This window comes from Petaurus breviceps, unplaced genomic scaffold (assembly GCF_028583685.1).
Source record: "Petaurus breviceps papuanus isolate PSGF00001 unplaced genomic scaffold, PetGlider_PUasm1.0 37, whole genome shotgun sequence".
NCBI classification, from domain to species: domain Eukaryota; kingdom Metazoa; phylum Chordata; class Mammalia; order Diprotodontia; family Petauridae; genus Petaurus; species Petaurus breviceps.
Genome location: NW_027186296.1, coordinates 31058829 through 31083721, shown reverse-complemented (window position 1 = coordinate 31083721; position 24893 = coordinate 31058829). Strand labels below are relative to the sequence as shown.

Sequence of the window (24893 nt, the reverse complement as noted above, 5' to 3'; positions counted from 1 at the left end):
TTTGACAAAAGTATGTTTCCTTCCTTTAACCTCCATTCTCCTTTGCCTCCTGCCACTGGAGGTGGAACAGGAAAAGAAAGTCCTTGAAACAAATTTTCATATCATGCCAAACAAATTTCCACATTAGCCGTGTCCAAAGAATATATATCTCATTCTGCACTCTGAGCCCATCAACTCTCTGTTAGGAGGTGGGCAGCATGCTTTATCTTTGGTCCTCTGGAATCATGGGTGACCACTTCATTGATCATAGTTCTTAAGTTTAAATGACTTTCCCATGGTCTTTGCTAGTATATGGCAAAGGTAGGGCTTGAAATAAGGACTCAAAAGCTATTCCCCTGTCTGCTCTGCTTTTCTGTCTCTTGAGGTAAGCAATATAAGTATCAGTGTTCCTATTTTATAGGAAAAAAAGCAAAATGAGGAAATATTGCTCTTGCACACTTAATATATGTTAGATGTTGGATTCCAAGCACAGCTGTCCTGAGTTTGACTCTCCTGGGTTCTTTCTATTATATCATGCTCTTTCCTGCTTAGTTGGCATAGTGGATAGAGTACCAAGCATGGCTTACCAACTTTATTCAAGACCTGCATCAAATCTGACCTCAGACACTTATTAACTTACTTCCTGTGGTGACCCTGGGCAAGTCACTTAACCTATGTCTCAAGTACTTCACCTGCAAAATGGGATTAATAACAACACCTACCTCCCTGTTTTTTTTGTGAGGATCAAATGAGATAACATTTGCAGAGGTCTTAGAACAGTGCCTAGCACACAGTAGGTACTTTATAAATGCTGTTGCTTTCTTTCTTTTAGACACTTCTAAACACCGCATGTTTTTATTATATTCTGTGAAGTCAAGAGCAAATTGATTAAATACCTCTTCTTGATTTTTTCTATCCTTTATGATCATATGATTTAGAGAAATAAGGGTCCTTAGAGGTCATTTCCAGCCTTTTGTTTACCTGTTAAGGAAAATGAAACCAAGAGAGAACAAGTGATTTTTTTCAAGGTTACATACAAGTGCCTGGGACATGATAAATGCTTATTGGGTGTTGAAAGAAACTGAGTTGGTATTTGAATACATGGCTATCTGTTAGATAAACTATACCATGATTGCCTGCTCATGTACCCAGAAGAGAGTAAGTGTTTCATAAACCAATTCCCCAAATTTAGACCAAATCTGGGAATTTGTTTTATGGTTCCTCTAATACAAGGGCTCTTAACATTTTTTATGTGACAGACCCCTCCCTTGGACAGTGAAGTCTATGGAGCCTTTTCTCAGAATAGAATTTTTAAATGCATAGAATAAGACATATATGATTACAAAGGAAACCAAAGGTTACCAAAATTAAAGATGCAATTTCTTTTCCCATCTAGTTCACAGACCCCTCTGCCCCCTTTCTCTAGAAAGATATCCTTCTATTTCTGAGTGTCTACTTTTGATGAAGTGAACCTTCATCGGTTACATCCTTTTTCTTTAATTCCTCTTGAAGGATGCAGGATAGCTCTGGGGTCTGCAAAGAGAAAACAACTTGCAGTTCTGACCTGAACTCAGCAGAATCTTCCCGGGCTAGTCTGACGCTTTCACTCAAAGGATGTCTGCTGAGCCAGCAGTTTGATTGTCTCTGTTGATTTAAAAGCTTCCTTCCGGGATAGTCATTAACAGTGGCCTTCCCAAACAACTGTTCTTTCAAGAGGATGACCAGCCCCATCCTCCTCCCCACCACCCCCTCTTCATGGATAATCTTATTTACAAATGAAATCACTAAAAGGGTTGTTTTTTTTTTTTTGTATAAACTTCACTACAAGCCATAGATACTTGAAAATGTTAACCCATCTGTTGTTTCATGAAGACCTTGCTATTATGGAAGGAGCATTCAGCAAGAGACTCTGACTATTGAAACGCTGGAGAGAGCTATTGTGGTTCTCCCCACTTGCACCCATGAAATGGTGTTGTATTTTAGAAGGACACTTCTTACCTATGCCAAACAAACACTGAATTTTAAAGTTAAAAGGAACCTCATTAACCATCTTATTCTTCTCATACTTGAAAAAAAAAAGACTGTTCCATAACACACTTGACAAGAGTCCCACCTCTTTTTGATGACTGCCAGTGAGGGACAGCTACCTCCAAAAGCAGCCTTTTTTTGGATACCTCCAGTTGTCAAAAAGTGTTTGCTGACATTAGACCTACCTTTCCCTATTTGCAGCTTCTACTCATTAGTCCAACATCATGACTGGCACACAGTAGGTGCTTAATAAATGCTTGGTGACTCCACTTGTTCCTGGTTTCTGACCTCTTTGGTCAAATAATTTAAGTCTAATCCCTTTTCCACATGACAGTCCTTTAAAAACTTGAAGACTCCATTGGGTCTTTTCTTTTCCAATCAACCAATAAGCAATCATTTATTTGTTGTGCCAGATACCATGCTAGGTACTGATGATTCAAAGACAATACTAAGTCTTTGCCTTCAAGGAACTTACATTTGTCCTAGGAAGAGCATATATACAACTAAATGTCCCAGTTCTTACAACATATCCTCACATGACATGGGTTCAAGGCCCTTCACCATCTAGGTTTCTCTTCTTGAAGCTCTCTGGCTTACTAGTGTTTTCCTAAACTAAGATGCCTAGAACTGAATGTGATTCAGCATCAGAGTGTTTGGTCATCCATAAATATTTCTTTCATGGTGGTATTTGCAAATTGCTACTTTTTAGTCAGATTAATATAAAATATGGAGTATTATTGCCACATGTGAGAAACTGATTTTGCTGAATGGCTAAGGGAGAAAGAGGCAACTAGGTGGGCAAATGGATAGACTGCCAGTCCTGAAGTCACGGAGACTCATCTTCCTGAGTTCAAATCCAGCCTCAGACACTTACTAGCTGTGTGACCTTGAGCAAGTCACTTAACTCTTTTTGCCTCTGTTTCCTCATCTGGAAAATGGACTAGAAAAGAAAATGGCAAACCACTCTAGTATCTTTGCCAAAGAAAACCCCAAATGGGGTCACGATCCCTTGGACACAACTAAAGTAACTGAACAACAATGAGGGAGAAAAGAACAGTGTACTTACTGGTCAGTAAAAATATAATAAATAACTATAGTATTTACAAAGATATTGGTGTCATCCTCGCAGAGTTAACTGGAAATAGCATTAATGTTAAGACCCTGATAGAGACATAAAACATCATAGGGTCCAGAGTTTATAGAAACCTTAAGTATCATCTAGTCTAATTCCCTTTTTCCTTACCACAGCATACCTTTTATTATGCTTACTTGAGGACATTCTCTACATTATCAGATTATAATATCCTTGAGGCTTGAGGTGGTTTTATTATCTTTGTATGCCCAGTTCCCAAGAAAATGCTTTGCAAATTAGAACAATATTTCTTGTTTTATGTTTAAATTTTTTTGGGGGGGAAAAACAAAACTAACTTTCCAAAACTTTTTGTTTTTGGAAAAATAAAGGGAGAGGGAAGACATTCAATTCCCTACCACAAAAGCTATCTTTATTTTTGCATGTGCTCTCTCCTTCTCTCTCCTTCACTCTACCTTTCTTCCCCTTTCCTCCTTCTTTCCCTCCCTCCCTTTCCCCCTTTATCATTCATTTTTTTTCTATCTTCCATCCCTGTCTTCCTTTTGTATTTTTCTTTCATTGAGTTTCACATCTATATCCTGCCATTTTGAGAAGTCATTTTTGTATTTCTTCTATGACAAGTAGCTCCTGAACTCACTTGGAAAATATCTGTTATTTATATAAGTACAACCTCTTGAATATCAGGCCATAATGAGTCACTAACTTTTGCCTACACTGATACCAGGCAAGGCTAGGTGAGTACAAGTTGGATTCCAGGCCCTGAGTTTGGATACAAAGTAGAATCCCAGAGCCCCTTTAAAATAATGTGGACACTATCCAGTAATTCCATAGTGAGGCTAGAAAGATTCCACAGGAACTTAGGTTTTGTCGTTGACATTTAGATACTAGTGACTCACATTCATGCCTGCCTCTCCCAGCTACCACTGACCTCTGTGCTGCCAACCTAAAGAACGTTCCTTCCCCTAGGAAGTTGCCTCATTCCTCGTAATATAGGAACATTTATTCTTGTTTGCTTAGTGACTTGATTTGGGACCAAATCAGGTATCTGACATGCCAACAAATGTCATTTTGAGTACTGGATGTATGTTTGCATATTTGGGGTAAATCAATTATACAGGCCAGTCCAGATTCATCTCATGCAGCTGGACAAGATCACATGTAATGAAATCCTGGAAGACAGCCAACATGTTATTTTAAAAAAATGTTATCCGTTGTGTGGCACCTTGTATTTTTCAAAATCCTTTCATCCACATTCATTATGCTAAGATTAAGTGACATCTCCAAGGTCATGGGGTAAGGCAGTTGCAGACCTGCGTCTGAAACTGAGTTTTCCTGATTTGTGGTCTATTGTTATCCCTAAGTCAGGCTGGTGGAAGATAGGCAACATGTTGTAGGGAGCCAGCATGACGTAGTAGGAAGAATCCTGGATTTCAGATACTAGTGACTAACAAATACATGAGAGAGACTTTGAGAGACATAAGTTTAGAAACATTGACAACATTGATATTTTCACCTACAGTTATATGAGCCTATATTCAGAAACCCTGCCATATCTTGCATCAGAAGGCCTGGGTTTGACTTTCATCTTGGCCAGTTGCTACTGGGGAGGCAATGACAGAGGAAGAAGGCTGGATTTGGAGGGAGAGAACCCTCTTGGGTTTGTATACCAGTTCTGCCATTGGTTACCAGCAAGACTGTGGGTAAATCGATGGATGGCTTAGTGTCATTTTGCTTATCTATAAAATGGATTTGGACTGGGTGGTCTCAGAGGTACTTTCCAGTTCTAAAATCCTCTGATCTCAGACACTTAATTGTTTACAGTATTTCTAATGGTCTGGGATTAAGAGGATGGGTGATTTCCAGATACTAAACACATATAATATAAATATATACAATGATGGTTATTACAAACATGCGCAAGGAAACAATTTGTTACCCCAAAGGCCTACTTTAGGTCATTGACTCTAAACACCTAAAACAAACAAACAAACAAATGGTTATTGTATATATACTAGTCAGGCACATTTCTGTAAAGAGCCAGAGATATAAATAGCAATCAATAAATCAACAATCTGGGGCAGCTAAGTGGCTCTGTGGATAGTGTACCAGGCCTGGAGTCAGGAGGACCTGAGTTCAAATTTGGCCTCAGACACTCACTACATATATGACCTTGGGCAAGTCACTTAACCCTGATATCGCCAAGAAATTTTTTTTAAAAAAAGCAACAAGCATTTATTAGGCTCTTATATGCTAGATACTCTACTAGCCTCTAGGGATACAAAGACAAAAATCAAACAGACCTTGTGATAAAGGAGGTTATTGATTAATAGGGAGAAATAACGTGTACACATAAAAGTAAATGATAGTAGCTCACACTTATTTGGTGCTTTAGGTTTATAAATCACATTATATATTGTTATCTCATTTGATTCTCACAACAACACTGGTGCTATTATTATCCCCATTTTCCAGAGTAGAATACTGAGGTGGAGATCAGGAGTTTGCCTAGGATAATACAGTGTCAGAGGCAGGATTCAAATTTAGGTCTTCCTGAGTAAAAGCCCAATATTCTATCCACTATGCTACTTAGCTTCTGTACAAAGTATACTCAAGGTAAATGCAAAGGAATTTTGTGAGTAGAGGCACCAGTATAATTAGGGAGAATAATAGACTCTGCAAACATATGAGATAGATTAGTGGTGGGGAACCTGTGGCCTCAAGGCCCTTCTAGATCATTGGGTGTGGTCTTTTGACTGAGTCCAAATTTTACAGAGCAAATTTGTTCTGTACAGTTTGGACTCAGTCAAAGGGCTGCACTTGAGGACCTAGAGGGCCACAGGCTCCCCACCCCTGAGATAGACTTTGAAGTTAACAAGTTTGGAAACATTGGCTGAGTGACTCCATTGATATTTTCATCTACATTTGTATGTAGAAACCTTAGCATATCTAGGCTCACCTGCAATGGCCAGACAACCTCTATCCAAGTGGAAAAACTCTTTTAGGTCCATTCAAATCACTAGTGTTTTAGCTAGAAGAATAATCCTGTCCAAGCAGAAGCTAGTTCTGTGCACTTTATCCCAAAGTTTGCTTTTTCTCACAGTTGCCTTTGAATTCATTCACCATTTTGCTCATTCTGTTTATCTTATATCAGAAGCAACTAATATTCACATTACTATTAGCCCCTCTCCCTTCAGTTACTTTAAATTAAAAAAAAATTAGTGATTTTCATTTTTAACTTTTTTTTTTCAATTAAGCCTTTATTTTCTCTCCCTCCCTCTTTGAAAGAACAGGAAAAAGAAAATTCTTGTTATCAGCAGGTGTGGTCAAACAAAACCAATTTCCACAGTGGCCACATTGAAAAATGTTCTTTTCACTCTGCAGTCATTCCAGGGCCTCAGGGTCACATGTTCCCCATCCCTGAGTTAAACTATCACTTCTCTGCCAGGAGGTGAATAGCATTCTTCATCATCCATCCTCTGGACTCATGCTTGGTACTTTTAATTCTTCCAAATTTGTTATCTTGATATAATTATTCTTCTGAGTCTGTTAACATCATTTTATATCTGTCAGTTTGTACAAGTTTTTCCCGATTTCTCTGAAACTACCTCCTTTATAATTTCTTATGCTATGTTAGAATTCCATTATATCCATATACCATAATTTGTTGGTTTTTTTTTTCTTTTTGGAGGGGGAAAGGCAGGATAATTGGGGTAAAGTGACTTGCCCAAGGTTACACAGCTAATAAGTGTTAAGTGTCTGAGGTCTGATTTGAACTCAGGTCCTCTTGATTCCAGAGCCGATACTCTATTCACTGCGCCACCTAGTGGCCCCATATAATTTGTTCTTTTATTCCCTAATTGTCACAGTCTCTCAGTTTCCAGTTCTTTTCTACCAAACAAAAAATAAAACTTATGCATATTTTTGTTGACATTTGTCCTATTCTCCTTTCTTTGATCTCTTTGAGGTACAGTGCTGTCATTACTAAGGACATATATAGTTTAGTAACTTTGGATGGCATAGTTAGGAATTGTTTTCTAGAATGGCTAGAACAATTCATAGCTCCATCAACAGTACATTAAGATGTCTGTTTTCCTTCAGTTCAACAGAAAATGTGTCATTTTTCTTGGAAAAGTATAAAAATATCTTCAAAAATGTCTTTTTGAAGATTGGACTTACTTATACTCTAAAGAATCAACCAAAAAATGAATTGAAGCCTGCTTCAACAAAGTTGCAGGGTATAAAATAAATCCACATATTTCATCAACTTTCCTTTATATCACTACCAAAACCCAGTAGCAAGAGTTAGTAAGAGAAATTTCATTCAAAATAACTTTGGAATATGTAAAATATTTCAGAGCACATCTCCTGTGATATGTTCAGGAAATATAATAAATCCATATATAAAATATTCTTTGCAGAAATATACGGACTTAAATAACTGGAAAGGTATTAATTGTTCATAATTAGTTCAGTAGGGTAAGGACCTATATATGCAAAAATATATGAAGTCACACTATCAGAAACACCGATCTTTAAATGTGAAGGAAAGATAAGTTAATAGCTTTGAAAAAGATCAGGCCAATAATTATTTATATACCATACAAATTCACAATTTCTTTTTAACAATAGCCCTCATCTTTTGTAACTGGAAAAAGACTGGTTTGCTGTTCGATTTTCCTTTAATAATCACTGACTATCCATCTCCTTCAGTTATGGCTTCTATCCTGATCTTTTATTTTCACAATTACTCTCAGTCTGTTTCACTGCCCAGAACAAAGACTCTAAAAGAAAAGACATCTTCCATCTGTTTTGACGATAAATTTCTTTTTTTTAAGAATCTTGCAAAGAGCTAGAGTAGTTCTTTCCTTCAGCTTTGTGTGATCTCATGCATTTTTACCTGGCCTTCCCCAAGAAACAGAAAGGCTTATTACATCCAAGTTTTTTACTTTTTTAATTAAGGTTTTCATTACATCTGTTGAAGTGGCATAGGGCATGCTTCCATCATTAGTCTAGTTGGGAGAGTTGCCAAGATTAATTAATTGAAATGTGCTTTAAGGCAAAATAAATAGAGCAGCGTGTTTTCATTCAAAACGATACATATCACCTAAGAATGAAGGCACAATTAGTGTTAAAGATGTTAACAATTAACTGTGGTCCTTTAAACTTTCTTTTCAGTGCTATGTATGGTGAGAAAGACTTTCTTCCAGAGGAAGGAAATCTACATTTCAAATAAAGCCAATCTATTACTTATTATTTAATGCGCTTATTTAAACGAAACTATCGCATAAAACTCTTGGGCACAGTTACAATAGTACATATGTGGAATGAATGATTATAGCATCACAGAATTTTTAGGTCTAGAAGGGACCTTAGAGATTTTCCTAGTCCAACCGCCTTATTTTACTATCCCCATAGATTGAATGACTTGCCAGGTGGCAATGGTTGCTTGAACACCATGGATTCCATGCAGGAAATGGAAGATGGTGAGGACAAATGATGTTCTCCAGTTGAAGGGCATTTGAGAAAGGCTGGAGGGTAGCTTCTGGGCAAAAACAATTAGATTTAAAATTCTAATTCATCCTTTGGGTCCTTAATGGCAATTATTCCAATCTGTCTTTTACTGTCCAGTTTGATCCCCTAATCTGTTACCTGCTACCATAGATTTACAACCTAAAACTTGGACCTTTTTTCCCATAAGCTCCCTCTCAGAACATGGTGGTTTACCTTTCACATAACCTCCCACCTCTGGTTCTCTATGGCTCATTAGTTTATTGTCCTGCTTCTTTCCATTCTTGAGGTTATCTTATGCTGCTACTGTTTCCCTCCTATTTCCTCTACTACCCAATCAGGCTAACTCCTGTGGACCCTAATCACTCATAGGCTAGTCCTGCTAGCCTAGGGCTTGGTTTGGTTGAAATAGTACAGAATCAGATCCCTAAATTCCTCATCCAGCATACTTGCCCTTCACCCCAATACTGGTATGTAAGCTGAGTTTATCTTGCCAGAACTGCCTCTCTGTAATTGGCAATGCTTTAAGTCTTCAAGAATAAGGTAATGACTTTTCACTTTGCTGCAGGAGAAAGAGTACAGGACAGGGGGCCTGATTTCAAATAGGCAAATTGCTTAATCTCTTTGAGCTTCAGTTTCCTTGTTTGAAGAGTGGAGATATTAACATTTGGATTACTACCTGTCAGGGTGGTTGTGAGCAAAGGATTTTGCAAAACATTTAGAGTGCTATTTAAACAGGAGTTGTTATTGTTATTAGGCTCATAGATCTGGAGTTGGAAAGGACCTTAGAGGTCATCTAGCCTATAACCTAATTTTATAAATGAGGAATCTGAGGCCTAGAAAGGGTCACTCCCAGGGGTGGGTGGGAGTGGGTTAGTATACTTGATACAAATTGGGAATTTTGACAAATGGGCAGGTTTATTAGGGAAGATAATGAATTCTGTTTTGAATATGTTAAGTTTGAGGTGCCTACAGAATGTTCAGGTAGACAGGTGGTGTGCTTGGGGTTTACTGCCAAAGTCTTGAGGATGATGTGAAACATTTTATATCTTTTTCCTTTATGGCTATTAGAAAACTTTATCATTTTATTGTTATTGTTGTTGAGTCTTATCAGTCGTGTCCAACTTTTTGTGACCTCCTTTGGAGTTTTCTTGACAAAGATACTGGAGTGGTTTGCCATTTCCTTCTCCAACTCATTTTATAGATAAAGAAACTGAGGCAAGCAGGGTTAAATGACTTGCCCAGGGTCATACAGCTAGTATCTGAGGCTGGATTTGAACTCAGGAAGATGAGTCTTCCTGAATCCAGGCCCAGCACTCTATCGAGTATGCCACCTAGCTGCCCCTAAGTGTCTCTAGCTTCTTTCAAAATTCAGCCCAAGTGCCACCTCCTGCAGATGCCTTTCTCGATCACCTCCTAATTGTTAGAGGCTCCTCTGCCCAAATTACTTTGTATTAATTTTGCAAATATTTTTCTATTTACTTTTATTCCTCCTACCCCTGGCCTGTAAAGGACATCTTTCCCCAACTGTGGGAGCCATTTCACCGATCAGGAATCTCTGATCACGTTGCCTTTTAACAAAATGTTAAATCATACAAATTTCACCAGAAGTAGCCTAAGGTTGAAGGCTTATCCCCATGTATGCTCCATGGGACGGCTTCTGCAGACTGAAGTCCAGCAGCTTGGAGGCCTCCCCTGATTACCTGCCACTTATATGTATATGTGTTGTTTCCCCCTTAAAGAATGTAAGTCCCTTGAGGGTACACACTGCTTTGTCTTTGTTTTCTTAGTGTCTAGCACATTGCTCGGCACATATTGGATAGTTAATAAATGTTTGCTGAATGAATAAATGAATTGAGGGTCACTGGGCTAACATAATTTGACATTTAAGTTCTTATGTAGTCTGTAGTATATTTTTTTTATTATTGGTCAGTTGCCCATTATCTCTATTGTAATTTGCGTGCCTTCCAAGAATACTTCTTCCTTACTCCTCAGATATATTTCTAGTCCATGTACTCTAGATCACAGGAAACATCATTTATCTGACTTCCGAGTACACAGCCTGTCTGAAAGTGGTTTCTCCTAGAGATACCCTCTAATTGTGGAGCCTCAGCCAACTATAGCAGGTTATTTGAATTTCTTAGAATTTTCCAGCAATGCAGCCCTTAATTAGAACACAGAGCCAAGAGTTGGATATAATCAAAATTTATTTTTAAAGCTTCTGCAGGAGTTGGAGGCAGGATTCATTCCTAAATTTTTGAGAATCTTGCAGAATGTTCCACATCTTATTAAGTTCTATAACTATGGGGAACCTCTTAAAGGCCAATAATTCATATCATGTATTGGTTTCCATCCTTAGTTCAGCATGGTTACCTTTTAAAGAGTAATATTTTAGGGGTGGCTAGATGGTGCAGTGAATAGAGCACCAGCCCTGGAGTCAGAAGGACCTGAATTCAAATCTGGCCTCAGACACTTACAAGCCGTGTGACCTTGGGCAAGTCACTTAACCCTAATTGCCCTCCAAACAGCAAAAAAAAAAAAAAAAAAAGAATAAAATTTTGCTAACTTCATGATGGCCATGGGTAGTAAGGTGGGTATTCTGGCTCAAGAGGCAGGATGGTGGAAGAAACTAATTGAGACCATGAATAGCTTCAGTAAAGTAGTATGATACAAAACTAGTCCACAGAAATCATTAATATATCTATAGAATACTAATGAAAACTAAGAAGAAATAATAATAAAAAGAAATTCCATTCACAATAGCTACAAAATACCTGGATGCCGAGCTATCAAGAGACATGCAAGATTTCTATAATTATAAGAAAATTCTCTTTACAGCTATTGCTTAGGGTTAGGCCATATCAGTATAATTTAAAGGATGATGCTATCTAAGTTAACTTACATATTTAGTGCCATATTGATTAAATAGCCAAGGGGATGTTGCATAAAATTAAAAAAAATCATTTGGAAAAACATTTCAAGAGAAATAATTTTTTTTAAAGTTGGAATTGATGGGGGCATAACATTACCAAATTTCAAACTGTATTATGAAGGATTAGTTATCAAAAATATTTATTACTTTTTTAAAAATAGCAGGATCAGTGGAACAGACTAATATGCATGAAACAGCAGCAATGGAAAAGAGTAGTCCAGTGTTTGATCAAGCCAAGAACATAAATTACTAGGGAGATGACTCCCTATTTGACAAGAATTACTGGGAAAAAATGAAGCTCAGTTTGGTAAAGTTAAGTTTAGACCAACATCTTGCACCAAATACCACAACAGCTTCCAAATAAACATGTGATCTGTATATTAAAAATCACATAATAAAAATTACAGAACAGAAAGGGCTAGCTTTCCCAACTATGATGATAGAGAGAATTCTTACCCAAACAAGTGAGAAAGATAATCATAAAATACAAAATGTATAATTTCAGTTATATGAAATTGAAAAGCTTTTGCACAAGCTTTCACAAAATTAGTGAAGATAAAATTAGAAGAAAAACTAAGCTTGCATCAAACATCATTGAGAAAAGACATATTAATCTAAAATGCACAGGAAATTATGTAAATATGAGCAATTCCCTCAATAAATAAGTGGTCAAAATATATTAACCAATAGATTTCCAAAGAATTGCAAACAACAAATAACCATGTGAAAACATGTTTCAAATCACTAATAGAAGAATGCAAATTAAAACAACTCTGAAGATTTGCCTCATATTCTGCAAAAGATGACCAAAAAAAAACCATGGTCAGTGTTGGAGACGGTAAGGCACACTTAGTCCCTTTATTAATAGAGCTGTAAATTGGTCCAGTCATTCTGGATATCAATTTGTAGTTATGTCACAAAAATGACAAGTGACCAAGCTGTCCATATCCTTTGGTTCAGTGATCCTACTGTGGGGTATATACTCAAGGATGTCAAGGACAGAAAGACATTACACACACATACACACACATACAGAGAGAGAGATCTATGTATATATCTATGTATGTATATATCTACACATATATTTAATAATTATATGTAAAATGTATAATATATAGTTATATATGTATGTAGGTATATATTTATATATACTCATGTATATGTATGCATGTGTATATATAAATATATGCACATAAATGTATTTATAGAAGCACTTTTGTCATGGCAAAGATGGGAAATGTATTATGTAAATATATATAAATATATAAATGTGTATTTCATTGGCTGGTGAATGAGTAAAAAATAATATCTGAATATAATATAATATATTAATTATAATATTAAAATAATAATATGTTAATTATAATATAATACATCAAGAAATTATAGATAATAAGAATTCAGACAAACAGTAAGATTTGTGTGAATTGATACAAAGTGAAATAAAAAGAAACAAAAGAACAATCAGTTCATATATATGTATATATATACATTATATATAGATAGTAACAACGTAAATGTAAATTTCACTTGGAACAACTTTGAAAAGCTAAAAATCCAATAATAATCCTGAAGAGATAATGCAAAATTTCTCCCTTTTCCCTACAAAGAGGCATGACAAGTTTCCAATGTCAGAAAGTTGAATGCATTGTCAACTTCAATTCTTGTATAGAGTGTCTTTGCTCAATGTTCTTTCTTTGTTACCAGGGCGGGTTCAATTTAGAGGGAAGAAAAGGAAGTTATTTCCAGAAATAACTGATATAAAAAACAAAAGACATTAGTAAAATTAAAAACAAAAAGAGGAAGCAACAAAGTATAATGGAGAGCCTTTTGGATTTGGAGTCAGGAGACCTGGGTTCTATGTTCCTTCATTTACTAGCTTTGTGACTGCAGGCAAATCATTTTCCTTCTCTTGGCTTTAATTTCTTCACTGACAAAATGGGGATGATAATACTTTCCCAGTCCTTTCCAAACTATAAAATACTACAAAAATTTCTGCTGTTTACTGGGTTAAATAGGAGGTGATTCAGTCGTAATCTTGGAGAGATAATAATGAATGCAAAATCTAACTGATGTTAGAGACTTGCGTTCCCTTTAACATTTTGTTTGTTTTACAGACCTTTGTTATCTTTTCCTCCCCCTCCCAATGAGCAATAATACCAAAAAAAGAAAACCTTCATAGCAAATATTATTGTTCAAAATGAATTCTCACATTGTCACTGCAACTTGTATCCTTATTTGTATTTGCTTATGAGAACAGTAGTTTCAATAGATTTTTTTCCACAGGGTCATCTAGAATATAATGAAGTACTTAGGGCGAATGGATATGAAAATGCATTACATATAGATCATATGCAATATGTGTACACAGTAAGCTTGCTCTGTTCTCAGGCATTTCTATTCAGTTTAATTACACATTTACTTATTTTTATTTTTAAACTCTATTGCCCAGAATTCCAATAGCATCTATAAGATTGCTGTGTGCTGGGCACTGTGCTAAGTGCTAGGGGTTTGTTGTCCTTCATTCTTGAAATGGACCAAAATTACATCACTCTGCTAGAGTCAAGTTTCAATGTGCCGGACTTTGGCTGGTCAGACCAATATGCTCTGCCACAGGTTGAGCACAAATAGTCCATGTGAACATTCGGAGTGGATATTCTAAATTTGCTCATCCTGCATTTTCTTTGTGTTGTTTCAATTCGGCTTTGCTTATAGGAGCACAGCACCTTCTCTGACGTGGGCATGCCATTCTGAGCAGTCCTGTGCCAGTGTCTCCTTTGTCACACAATCAATTCCAAAGTTCTTAAGAGAGACTTTGAGAGTGTCCTTGTATCACTTCTTCTGACCACCATGTGAGCACTTGCCCTGTGTGAGTTCTCCATAAGATAGCATTTTTGGCAAATGTTTATTCTGCATTTGAGTAATGTGTTCTCTGAAGCAGAGTCTGAATGCTTGTAAGGTTAGTTCAAGAAAGGACCTCAGTGTCTGGTATCTTACCTTGCCAGATTATCTTCAGAATCTTCCTAATTCAAATGGAAGTGATTCAGTTTCCTGGCACTTGTATACTGTCCAGGTTTCACAGACATACAATAATGAGACCAGAACAACAGCTGTGTAGACCTTCAGTTTGGTAGGCAGTCTAACACCTCTTCTCTCCCACACTTTCCTTCAGAGTCTCCCAAACATTGAACTAGCTCTGGCAATAAGTGTGTCAACCTCATCATCAATGTATAGATCCCTAAAAAGTACACTACCAAAGTAAGTGAACTTATTTACAGTATTCAGAACTTCTTCATTTGCTGCAACCAATGGCTCCACATATGTATGGTGTGTTGGTGGCTGATGGAGCACCTGTATTTTCTTGGTGTTGATTGTTAGGCCAAAATTAACACAAGCAGCAGAGAACTGATCCATACTTTGTTGCATCTCAGCTTAAGAGGCTGCATTGAATGTACAACCATCTGCAGATAGAAGATCATGCACCAACACTCCCTCCACTTGTATCCTTTTCAAGTTGAACAATTTATCATTTGATAAACTTTATCAAGTTGAACAAAACCATGAGAAAGAAAAAAAATGAAAAAGGAGATAATAGTATGCTTCAATCTGCATTCAGTTTGGTAGTCAGTCTAACAGCTGGATGTGAATGCCATTTTCCAACCTGAGTCTTTTGGAATTGTCTTACTCAGAAGAGCTAAGTCTAACAAGTCAGACATCGCACAATGCTGCTATTACTGTGTACAGTGTTTTTCTGGTTCTACTCACTTCACTCAGCATCAGTTCATGCAGGTCTTTCCAGGTTTTTTTTTTTTTATGAAAATCTGCCTGCTCACCATTTCTTATAGAACAATAATATTCCATTACGTTCATATATCACAACTTGTTGAGCCATTCCTCAATTAATAGGCATTCTCTCAGTTTCCAATTCATTGCCACCACAAAAGGAGCTGCTATAAATATTTTTATACATATTTTTATACATATTTTTCCTTTTTTTATGATCCCTTTGGGATACAGACCTAGTAGTGGTATTGCTAGATCAAAGGATATGCATAGTTTTATAGTCCTTTGGGCATAATTTCAAATTGTTGTCTAGTAATTCCACATTTATTTATTTATTTATTTATTTTTGCTTTTTAGGTGGGGGGAAGGGCAATTGGGGTTAAGTGACTTACCCAAGGTCACATGGCTAGTAAGTGTTAAGTGTCTGAGGCCGGATTTGAACTCAGGTCCTCCTGACTCCAGGGCCAGTGCTCTATTCACTGTGCCATCCAGCTGCCCCCAATTCCACATTTATTAAGTGTTTACTGTATATATAAAATATTCTGTTAAGTATTCAGTGAATTAGTGAAGTATAAATTAGATCAAGTTCCTGCCCTGGAGAAGCTTATGTTTCAGTAGGGGGACAATTATAACACACAGATAACTGTAGTATGCAGTAATATATGAATAATCCACAAGAGGGGTCAAAAATAAAGTGCCAAATGAGATTAAGGGAGAAAGTCATTGTCAACAAGGTGGATCAAGGAAGGCTTCATGGGGGAGATGGGCATTGGAGTTTACAGGATGGGTAATAATTCAGCAGGCAAAAAATATGTTGCTAACAGGGTAGGCTAGGTGGTACAGGGAGTAAAGCGCCGGCCCCAGAGTCAGGAGAACCTGAGTTCGGTTCCGGCCTTAGACACTTAACACCCACACAAAAACACTAGCCGTGTAATCTTGGGCAAGTTACTTAACCCCAATTGCCCTCCAAAAGGCATATATATGTTGGTAGCACAAAAATACAAAGACAGGAACACGCGGAACATCAGGAGCAGAAAATAGCTCAGGTTAACTGTAGCAAAGAATGTTTGTACATAAGTAACATGATAAGATTGAAAAGGTAGGGTGATACCTTATAGATGCTATTGGAATTCTGGGCAACAGAGTTTAAAATTAAATTACTAAGTGATAGGAGGGCCCTGAAGATATTTGATCAGATGACAAGATGTTACATATGCATTCAGTTAAATTACAATTCTAAAAGTGTATTTTTGATCTTGAACAGAGAGAGATGATATGCTAGATGCTAAGGGCCCAAAAGTAGAAGAAAATGAGTACTTTCCCTCAAAAAGCTTCAATTCTACTGGGAGAATACAATGTTTATGTAGATTAGTTAAAAAGATAATTTCAGGAGTGATAGAGCACCAACAACTAGGGAGAATAGGGAAGACTTCACACAGGGAAGTATCTTGAATCTTGAAGGTACCTAAGGATTCTAAGAAGTGGAGGGGAGAAAGGATAAATGAATAGGAATGATTATTTCGGCCTTAGCGTGGAAGACGGATTATAGGGATGAGAGAATGGATGTGTAAAGACTTATTAGAAAACCATTGAAGTTTCCAAGATGGGAGGCCTATACTAGGGTGGTGGCAGCGGAAATAAGTAGAGGATGAATATGAAATCTTTTGTTATGTTCTATAGAAGTGACATGATTTGGTAACTAATTGGAAGTGAGGAGTGAGATCAGTGCAGAAAGGGTCAAATATAACTCCAGGTTCCAAGCAATGCCTTTTGGATAAATGGTGGTGCCACAGACAAAAGTAGCCAGCTTTTACAAGTATTATGTGTGAGGCATGGGACATTCAGGGGGAGATGGTTTGTAGGCAGTTGGAGATGTGGGTCTGGCATTTAAGAGAGGTCATAGATGAAAACAAATATTTGAGTATCAAGTGAAGCAGTAAGAGTAGGTGAGATTGCAAAATGATAGGGTATAGAAGACCAAGGGCAAACTCTCCAAAGCACCCACCTTAAAAGGTGACAGAGAGGGCAAGGAGTCAACATTCACCTCAAGGTTACAAACATGAGACATTATTAGGCGGATGGTGATACCACTGATTGACAAACCAGGAACAGAAGCCAATGTAGGAGGGAAGATAAATAAGCTGAATGAATTAAAATACCACTACCACATCAAAATACTTCCCCCTGCTCCCTCCCACCAATATAACTATACTGATTTTTCTCATTTTCCCCCCTATGTCTTCTCCCATGGTCATATCCCTGAAGGGCCGTAGATTCCATTTACCAGAAGTACATACTTGCTAGAAGCTGAAGATGTAGAACCATAATCGAAAGGGAGAAGAGAGACTGAGGAATATTTTTATAAAATGCTAGACCACAGTTTGTAATTTTCATGGGCTTTTGGAAGGAATAATAGATTTGGAGTTCCAATATTTGGGTTTAAGTGCCAGCATTGTGCTTTCACTGCCTTGAATAAAGTCCTGTCACCTCTCTGGCTCAGTTTCCTTATCTATAAAATGAAATGATGGTAGACTCATGTAATTTTAGAAGTAGGGAAAGACTGGAAACCAACTAGTCAATGACCAGGACAAAAGCTCAGGTCTTCAGACTCCCACCTACGAGTTCTTATTGCCAAAGTAATTCCTTTCCAGTTCTTTGTTTTAGAATTATGAGGAAAGCAGCAGAAAGAGATCAAGAGTAAAGTAGTTTCAGGGAGTAAAGTGATAGGTATTACTTTAGGAAATTGAAAGGAAACAGTAGTCAGAACTAACTACTCATGCCAAGTAACTAACTCTTGTCCAAGGCTAGAGGTTATCTTGGGTTTATTGTGTATTACTGTCATTTGTGAGAATAGTCCCAAGTTTTTTTATTTTTTTTTAGAGATGCCAAAGAACAATAGATAACACTTGGACAGAAAGTTACATATGGCCCTTGTTGTACACTTAATTTTCCCTAGAACTTTTTCAAACATATTCTTCTACAGTCCCTTTCTTCAAGACTATCTTCTACATGAATCCCTAACTGCCAGTGCCCTCTCCTACGATTACAATGCATTTTAACTGGCCTGAAATTGGACCTGCAATTTCATACATTTAGGAGATGCCCAGATCAGAATTCCTACCCAGGCATCTTCTCTTCTATTTAGAATCTTAGGAAGTGGTTGCTGTCCTTTGTTCTTGAAGAAGACTGAAATGACACCATTATGTTGGAGTCAAGGTACAGTGTGACTGATTGTGGCTGATCAGACCAATGTGAGCTTAGAACACTCTACCACAGTTCAGGCACAAATAGTCCATATCTATTAACCCCAATCATAGGGGTTAAGTAACAACCAGGGTCATAATCTAGTATATGTCAGTGGGAGAAATTAAATCTAGGTCTTCCTGGTTCTAAGAGTGCCAGGATACCAGGTTGCCTCTTTGTATTTATTCTCTTTATATTTATTCCATGTGTACTTATACATGTGCTTGTTCTTGCCCATGATAGAATGTAAGCTCCTTGAGGAGAGAGTCTGTTTCACTTTTTATTTAGTTTGTTTATATCCCCAATGCCTAGTACAGTGGCTGGCATTGTAGTTTCTTAATAAATGTAGTTTATAGTAGCTTCTTAATAAATGCTTGTTGATTGATTGATGGAGAAGCAGCTACTCTCATTTATATAATGATTTCAGGTTTGGAAAGAGTTTTCCTTACCCATATTATCTCATTAAGTACCCCAAACAGTTCTATAAAATGGATGCTATTGCTACATCCAATTTACAGACAAGTAAACTAAGACTCGGAGAAGTTAAGCAACTTGGTTAGGATTTAGTACATATCTGCAGCACCATTTGAACCCAAGTCCTATGATCTAGGAACTTACTTAGGGTCTCATAAATGTAAAGAGGTAATCCAGTGCTTGAGGGTCATAGATTTAGGTCTGGAAAGAATTCTAAGGGAGTTCAACCCATTCATTTTACTAATGAGGACACTGAGACTCACCAAGGAAGCTTTTTCCCTCTTGGCCTACTTCCTGCATCCTTGGAGCAGTGCTGATCAGAAATCACAGCTACTATTTTCTTTGTTTCTTTTTAGGAGTAGGAACAGAAGTCCCATTGCCCCTGGAAAATATGGCTATGGGAAAGCCCCATACATATTACCATTGCAAACGGACACTGGACAACCCCCTCAGAGGCTTCGGAGACAGAGGCAGTCAGCTCAGCATCAAAGGTACCATGGGGAGGAGGACTCTGGTCCCCATTACAGCCGTCCAGCAGCCCCTGCTATACAGCGCAGGCATCTCTACCAAGGCAACCACGGACCTCCGCCCAGACTCCAGCCTGTGGAGTCCTCAATTTACCAGCCATCTTTAGCACGTGTCCAGGGTTTTCCTGCAACTCCAAGTCTATTCCATGGCATGGAAGTGAGTAGCAGCCCCGGTGGAGGGGCCCACCGTTCATCTGTCCGTTCACCCCACAGTTTTTCTCAGCCTCACCGATCTACAGAGATCATGTGCATTGGAGCTTACCGACAGTACAAGCTCTGCAACACTAATGTAAGTATATTCTCCTTCAGTTCAGGTTTTGTTTTCCGTTTCTTCTTGCCCTACCCTGGCTGATTCCACCGATACCAACCGGTCTTTCTTAGCCCTGTTTGCGACACTAAGGATTTCAAAGGTTTCTTGTCTTTTGATCTACTAAGAGGATTGCTACCTTGAGACTTGAGATGTCAGAATTCCTAATTTGGTAGTTGGTGCTGGTGGGGGGGGGTATAATTGTAATTCTAAATTTAATAACCACCCCAACTAAAATATTGTCACACAAATATTGCGTTCATAAACCACAAATTCCAAATTATTTAGTTTGCTAAAGGCAAATAAAACACTCTACCTTCCCCCCAAAATTATCAACATTTTATTTGCTCTGTGACTTACTGATCTTTTCCAATCTTTATGCTTATTAGATTTTGCTGTTGTTATATTTTATCTAGTTGGTTATATCTGGATTCACTTTGCAACATTTTGTGTTCATCTTTATGTATTTCTTTGTATTCTTCATACTTTTCATTTTTAATGGTGCAAGTAATGTTCCATTATTTCCTATCCCCCAGTTTTATTTAGCCATTCCTCAACCATGGGTATAAAGAAAATCTCTAGTTTTTCTGCCATATCAAATAAAAGTTTTTTTTTTTTCAAGCAGTCAGGGTTAAGTAACTTGCTGAAGGTTACATGGCCAGTTATTTCTGGGTGTGGTGCTGAGTATCTGAGCCCAGATTTGATCCCTAGGTCATCCCAACACTGGAGCCAGTGCTCTTATTCACTGTACTACCTGGTCACCCCAAAAGTTATTTTTATAAAGATAGATCTCTGCATCCCCATTTTATTAACTTTTATTTGATGTAACCCTAATAGTGGGATTACTGGATCCAAATACTTCATTTAGTAAACACTTCTAAAGTGCCCCACAAGTGCCAGGCACTATCCTAGGGAGTGGAGACATAAAGATAAAAACAAAGTATTTCCTGCCCTCAAGAAGCATGGGGGTGAGGGAGTAGGGAGTCTGGGCTGCTTTTTATGTTTTCTTGTATGTTGCTAGATAACTTTCCAAAAAGAGTCCATCAATTCCCAGCTCTATCAACAGACTGATAAAATACTTATTTCCTCATCTGGATTCCTTTTCCAGCATTGAAGTGACCCTGAGAGGTTGGGCTTAACTCTGTGTTATGTGACACTAGTATCTACTCCCAAGGGGTAGAGAATGTCAAGATAGGATTAGCACAAGGCTGCTCCATGTAAAGAATGTTACGGTCATAGAGTATTGTTGCTGATCAAATCTTTACTGGTTTCCTCATTCCCTGGTTATGGAGATGGTTTTGCATTTGGGGCATATAGCTCATTCACTGAACATATGTACTCTTCAAATAAAGAAGGCTCCTCTTTTCCTTTAAAAATCAAAGAAACAGAAAAACATCCTGACCCAAAATCTAATTGGTAAATGAATATGAATCATGCAAGAGAAAAAGAATCCAGTAGGTGTTATTGTTGGCATTTATATGGTCCTTCAATCTACTTTCTTAAGGGAAAATTTGTTAAGACCGGTTATTTCACTTTTGCCAAATGATCTGTTGCTTTAATTTATAGGCATGTATGTTTCTTATGGGTAATAGCTCAGTTCACAATGTGTCAAGTGTCTGGGGCCTGGCCTACAGAAAGCCTGAAAGGAGTTTTTGCTCGGTGGTCTAGTGATCAGAACATTAGACTTGGAATCAGGAAGACCTCAATTTAAATCCTGCCTCAGATACTAATTGCTGTGTGCCTTGATAAAATGGAGAGAATCATATCTACCTCATAAAGATTTTTGTAAGGATAAAAAGTGCTGATGTAAAAGTGTCTTACGAACTTTAAAGCAATAATGTTCGATATTGTTAGTGTTGATATTGCAGCACTTTTGTAAAGTATTAAGCTTGCTCTTTCCTCACTTTACCTGGGTCTAGTTCATCTCCCACATATTCCTTCTTCATTCTGATTTAGGCCATCGCGTCTCATGTCAGGCTCAAGCCCTGAAGATCTCTTCAGTGTAGATGTTACTGAACGAGAGACCTTCCCTGTTGCTGCTTGGTTAAATGTCCTGGGTCACCTGGGATTTTCAGCAGCTACAGGTGTGAGATGGGTTCTAGTGAGAGAGTCTTATGATTTCAGTTAGGAAGTGTCTTGGAGATCTAGTACAACACAAACTGGAAGCAGTAATCCCCTCTAGGATATCTGTACTGCCCATGCTCTTTTGGAGTTTAGAGATTATACAAACTCTGTAACATGGCCTAAGCAGAACTCATTATCTTTTCCCCCAAACCAAACCCTCCCCTTGTTCATACTTGCCTCTTTTAAAAAGGCACACCACCATCTCTCCAGTCTCCCAGGTTCATAATGTCAGCATTATGTCCTCATTCTCATTCCACATATCAAATCAGTTTTCAAATCTTACTGTTTCTATCTTCACAAAATCTCTCTAATCTGATTCCTCTATACTCAAATAGCTGCCACCATTCAGGCCTTTACTCCTTCTCACTTAGATTATTGCAACAGTCTTTTAATTGGGCTTCCTGATTTAAATCTCTACCGGGTTCAACTCATTCTGCCTCTTGCCTCCCAAGTAATTCTCCTTAAGTATAAATCTGACCATGCTATTACTTTGCTCAACCAACTTCAGTGACTCTCCATTGCTTCCTCCCTTTACTTTTTAAAGCCCTTCATGATCTGACTGTAACCTATCTTTCCAACTTCACTAGAAATGACCTCCCTTCTCACACTCTACTGTGCAGTCAAATTGACCTTCTCTTTATTCCTCCTATGTGACATTTCCATCTCCCCTCTCAGGTGATGTTGTATTAGCCATTCCCTATGCCTGGAGTGAGCTCCCTCCTTGCCTTTCTCTGCTTCACAGACTCCCTCTCTTCCTTCAAGATGGGGCTCAAGTACTACCTTCTATAGCAGGGCTTTTTCACCTTTTCTGAGTCATGGACCCCTTTGATAGTTGGAAGCTGATGGATTCCTTCTCAAAAGGATGTTTTTATTTTTAACACTTGCCCTACCTATCTTAGTTTTATTTATTTATTTAGCTTTTTTTTTGGAGGGCAATTGGGGTAAGTGATTCGCCCAAGGTCACACGGCTAGTTAAGTGTCTGAGGCTGGATTTGAACTCAGGTCCTCCCGACTCCAGGGCCAGTTTCACTGTGCCACCTAGCTGCCCCTCAAAAGGATGTTTTTAAGTGTATAAAATGAAACAGCAAAGCAAATCAATTACATTGAAATTTACTTATCAAAATAAATATATTAAAAAAAATTCACAGACCCTAGAACTCTTGTTCAACCTGAAGACTACTAATCCCTTAACTACTAGGACTAATTATCTCTCTTAAATTATTTTTCACTTAATTCTTTTGTATTTATTCACCTTATATTTATTCCACATAACTTATACAGGGTTCTTCAAAGAGTTTTAGTACAGTGCTAAGCTTAATAGCTTAAACCTAAAATTGCACTAAGATTTTGGAGATATCCTGCAGAACCTGGGATTGTTTCATTCCATATCCTCAGTGCCTAACACAGTGCCTGGCACATAATATATTTAATACATATTTAATATGCTCATTGATTGATTAATTTGATCCTTCTCTCATTTTTAATTTCCCTTAATGTCAAAAGACTACAAAATCAGTGAGTGAAATGGTCTGTAGTAAATGGGGTTAAAATGATAGTTATTTTTTTTTATGTTACTAAAAGGAATTTATCCTTGGATCTCTTTGGTAACTTTGTTCTTGCCAAAGTCATAGGATCATAGATTTAGCATTGGAAAGTATCTCAGAGCCATATCATTTAACTGACCATCGATCATAAATAGGTATTTATTAAGAGACTACTATGAGAGAGAGAGAGACAGAGAGACAGACAGAGAGAGAGAGAGACAGAGAGACAGACAGAGAGAGATTACTATGTATCAAGACTTTTGTTAGGTTATGGGGATAGAAATCCAAAGAATGAAAAAAAGTCTATCCTCTAAAGGAATTTACATTCTGTAATAATCTCTAATGTAAAGCTTGTTACATTCTAGATCAAGGAACTTCATACCAGAGAGTTATGTTACTTAACCAAGGAGACAAAGGTAGTAAATGACAAAGGCAGGGTTCCAACCCAGAAACTCTTGACTCCAGAGCCTGAACTTTTTCTACTTTATCTTGTCTATGCCTAAATTCTATCTTGATATGTAAAAGGGAGATGATTAAGACTGGGCAAGTCCCTAATCAATCCTCCATCCTCCCACCTCCCCCAAAATAGAAATTTATCAGTTTTGTAATTGTAGAAGTGAATGTTCGGTCAATTACTCAACTAGAATTTATTAAGCACTTATTGGGTGTGGGGCACTATGTACTTATCAACAGACAAACAAACCTCAATGACAGTCCTTGCTCTCAGTCCACAGGAAGAGAAAACATGCAAGTAACTATGTACAAACAAAGTATATGGAGGATCAATTTGGGGGGTTATTTTAGAAGGGACACTAAAATTCAAAATGACTGGAAAAGGTTTTTTGTAGAAAATGTGACTATAGTTGAGACATTAAGGAAGGTGGGGAAGCCAGGAGGCAGAGATGAGGAAGGAGAGTGTACAAGGCTTGGGGGATAGCCAGAGAAAATGCTTGCAGTCAGGAGATGCAGGGTTGTATTCAAAGAACAAGGAAGCCATCCATTGTCAGTGGATTGGAATTTGTGGGAGTAAAGTGTAAGAAGCCTGGGAAGGTAGGAAGGGGATAAATTATGAAGGACTTTAAAAGTTAAATGGGGAACAACTAGAGTTTATGGAATAGGGAGGTGATATAGTCAGAGATGAAGCTTTTGTTGAGTGGAGAATGGATTGGAGTGAAGAGAGACTTGAGGAAAAGTAGCCCAGGTGTGAGATGATGAGGTGATTTCAATGTCTGAGGCAAGATGGAGGAATAGAGGGAAGATTTTAGGAAAGCAGATTCAAAATGACTTGATAACTGATTGGTTATGGGGAAGTGAGAGACTGAGGAGTCAATCTGTGAGCCTGGGTGCCTGGGAT

The 24893-nt window shown here is 37.7% G+C and overlaps 1 protein-coding gene across 1 annotated transcript in view; it reads left to right on the top strand.

Moving 5' to 3' along the window:
- The window catches only part of THSD4 (thrombospondin type 1 domain containing 4), a 927982-nt gene that overhangs the window by 175362 nt on the left and 727727 nt on the right, over window positions 1-24893 (top strand). Inside the window, exon 5 of the mRNA XM_069098174.1 lies at window positions 19394-19853. Within this exon, the coding sequence (XP_068954275.1) occupies window positions 19394-19853 (460 nt within the window). The remainder of the gene's footprint in view (window positions 1-19393; window positions 19854-24893) is intronic.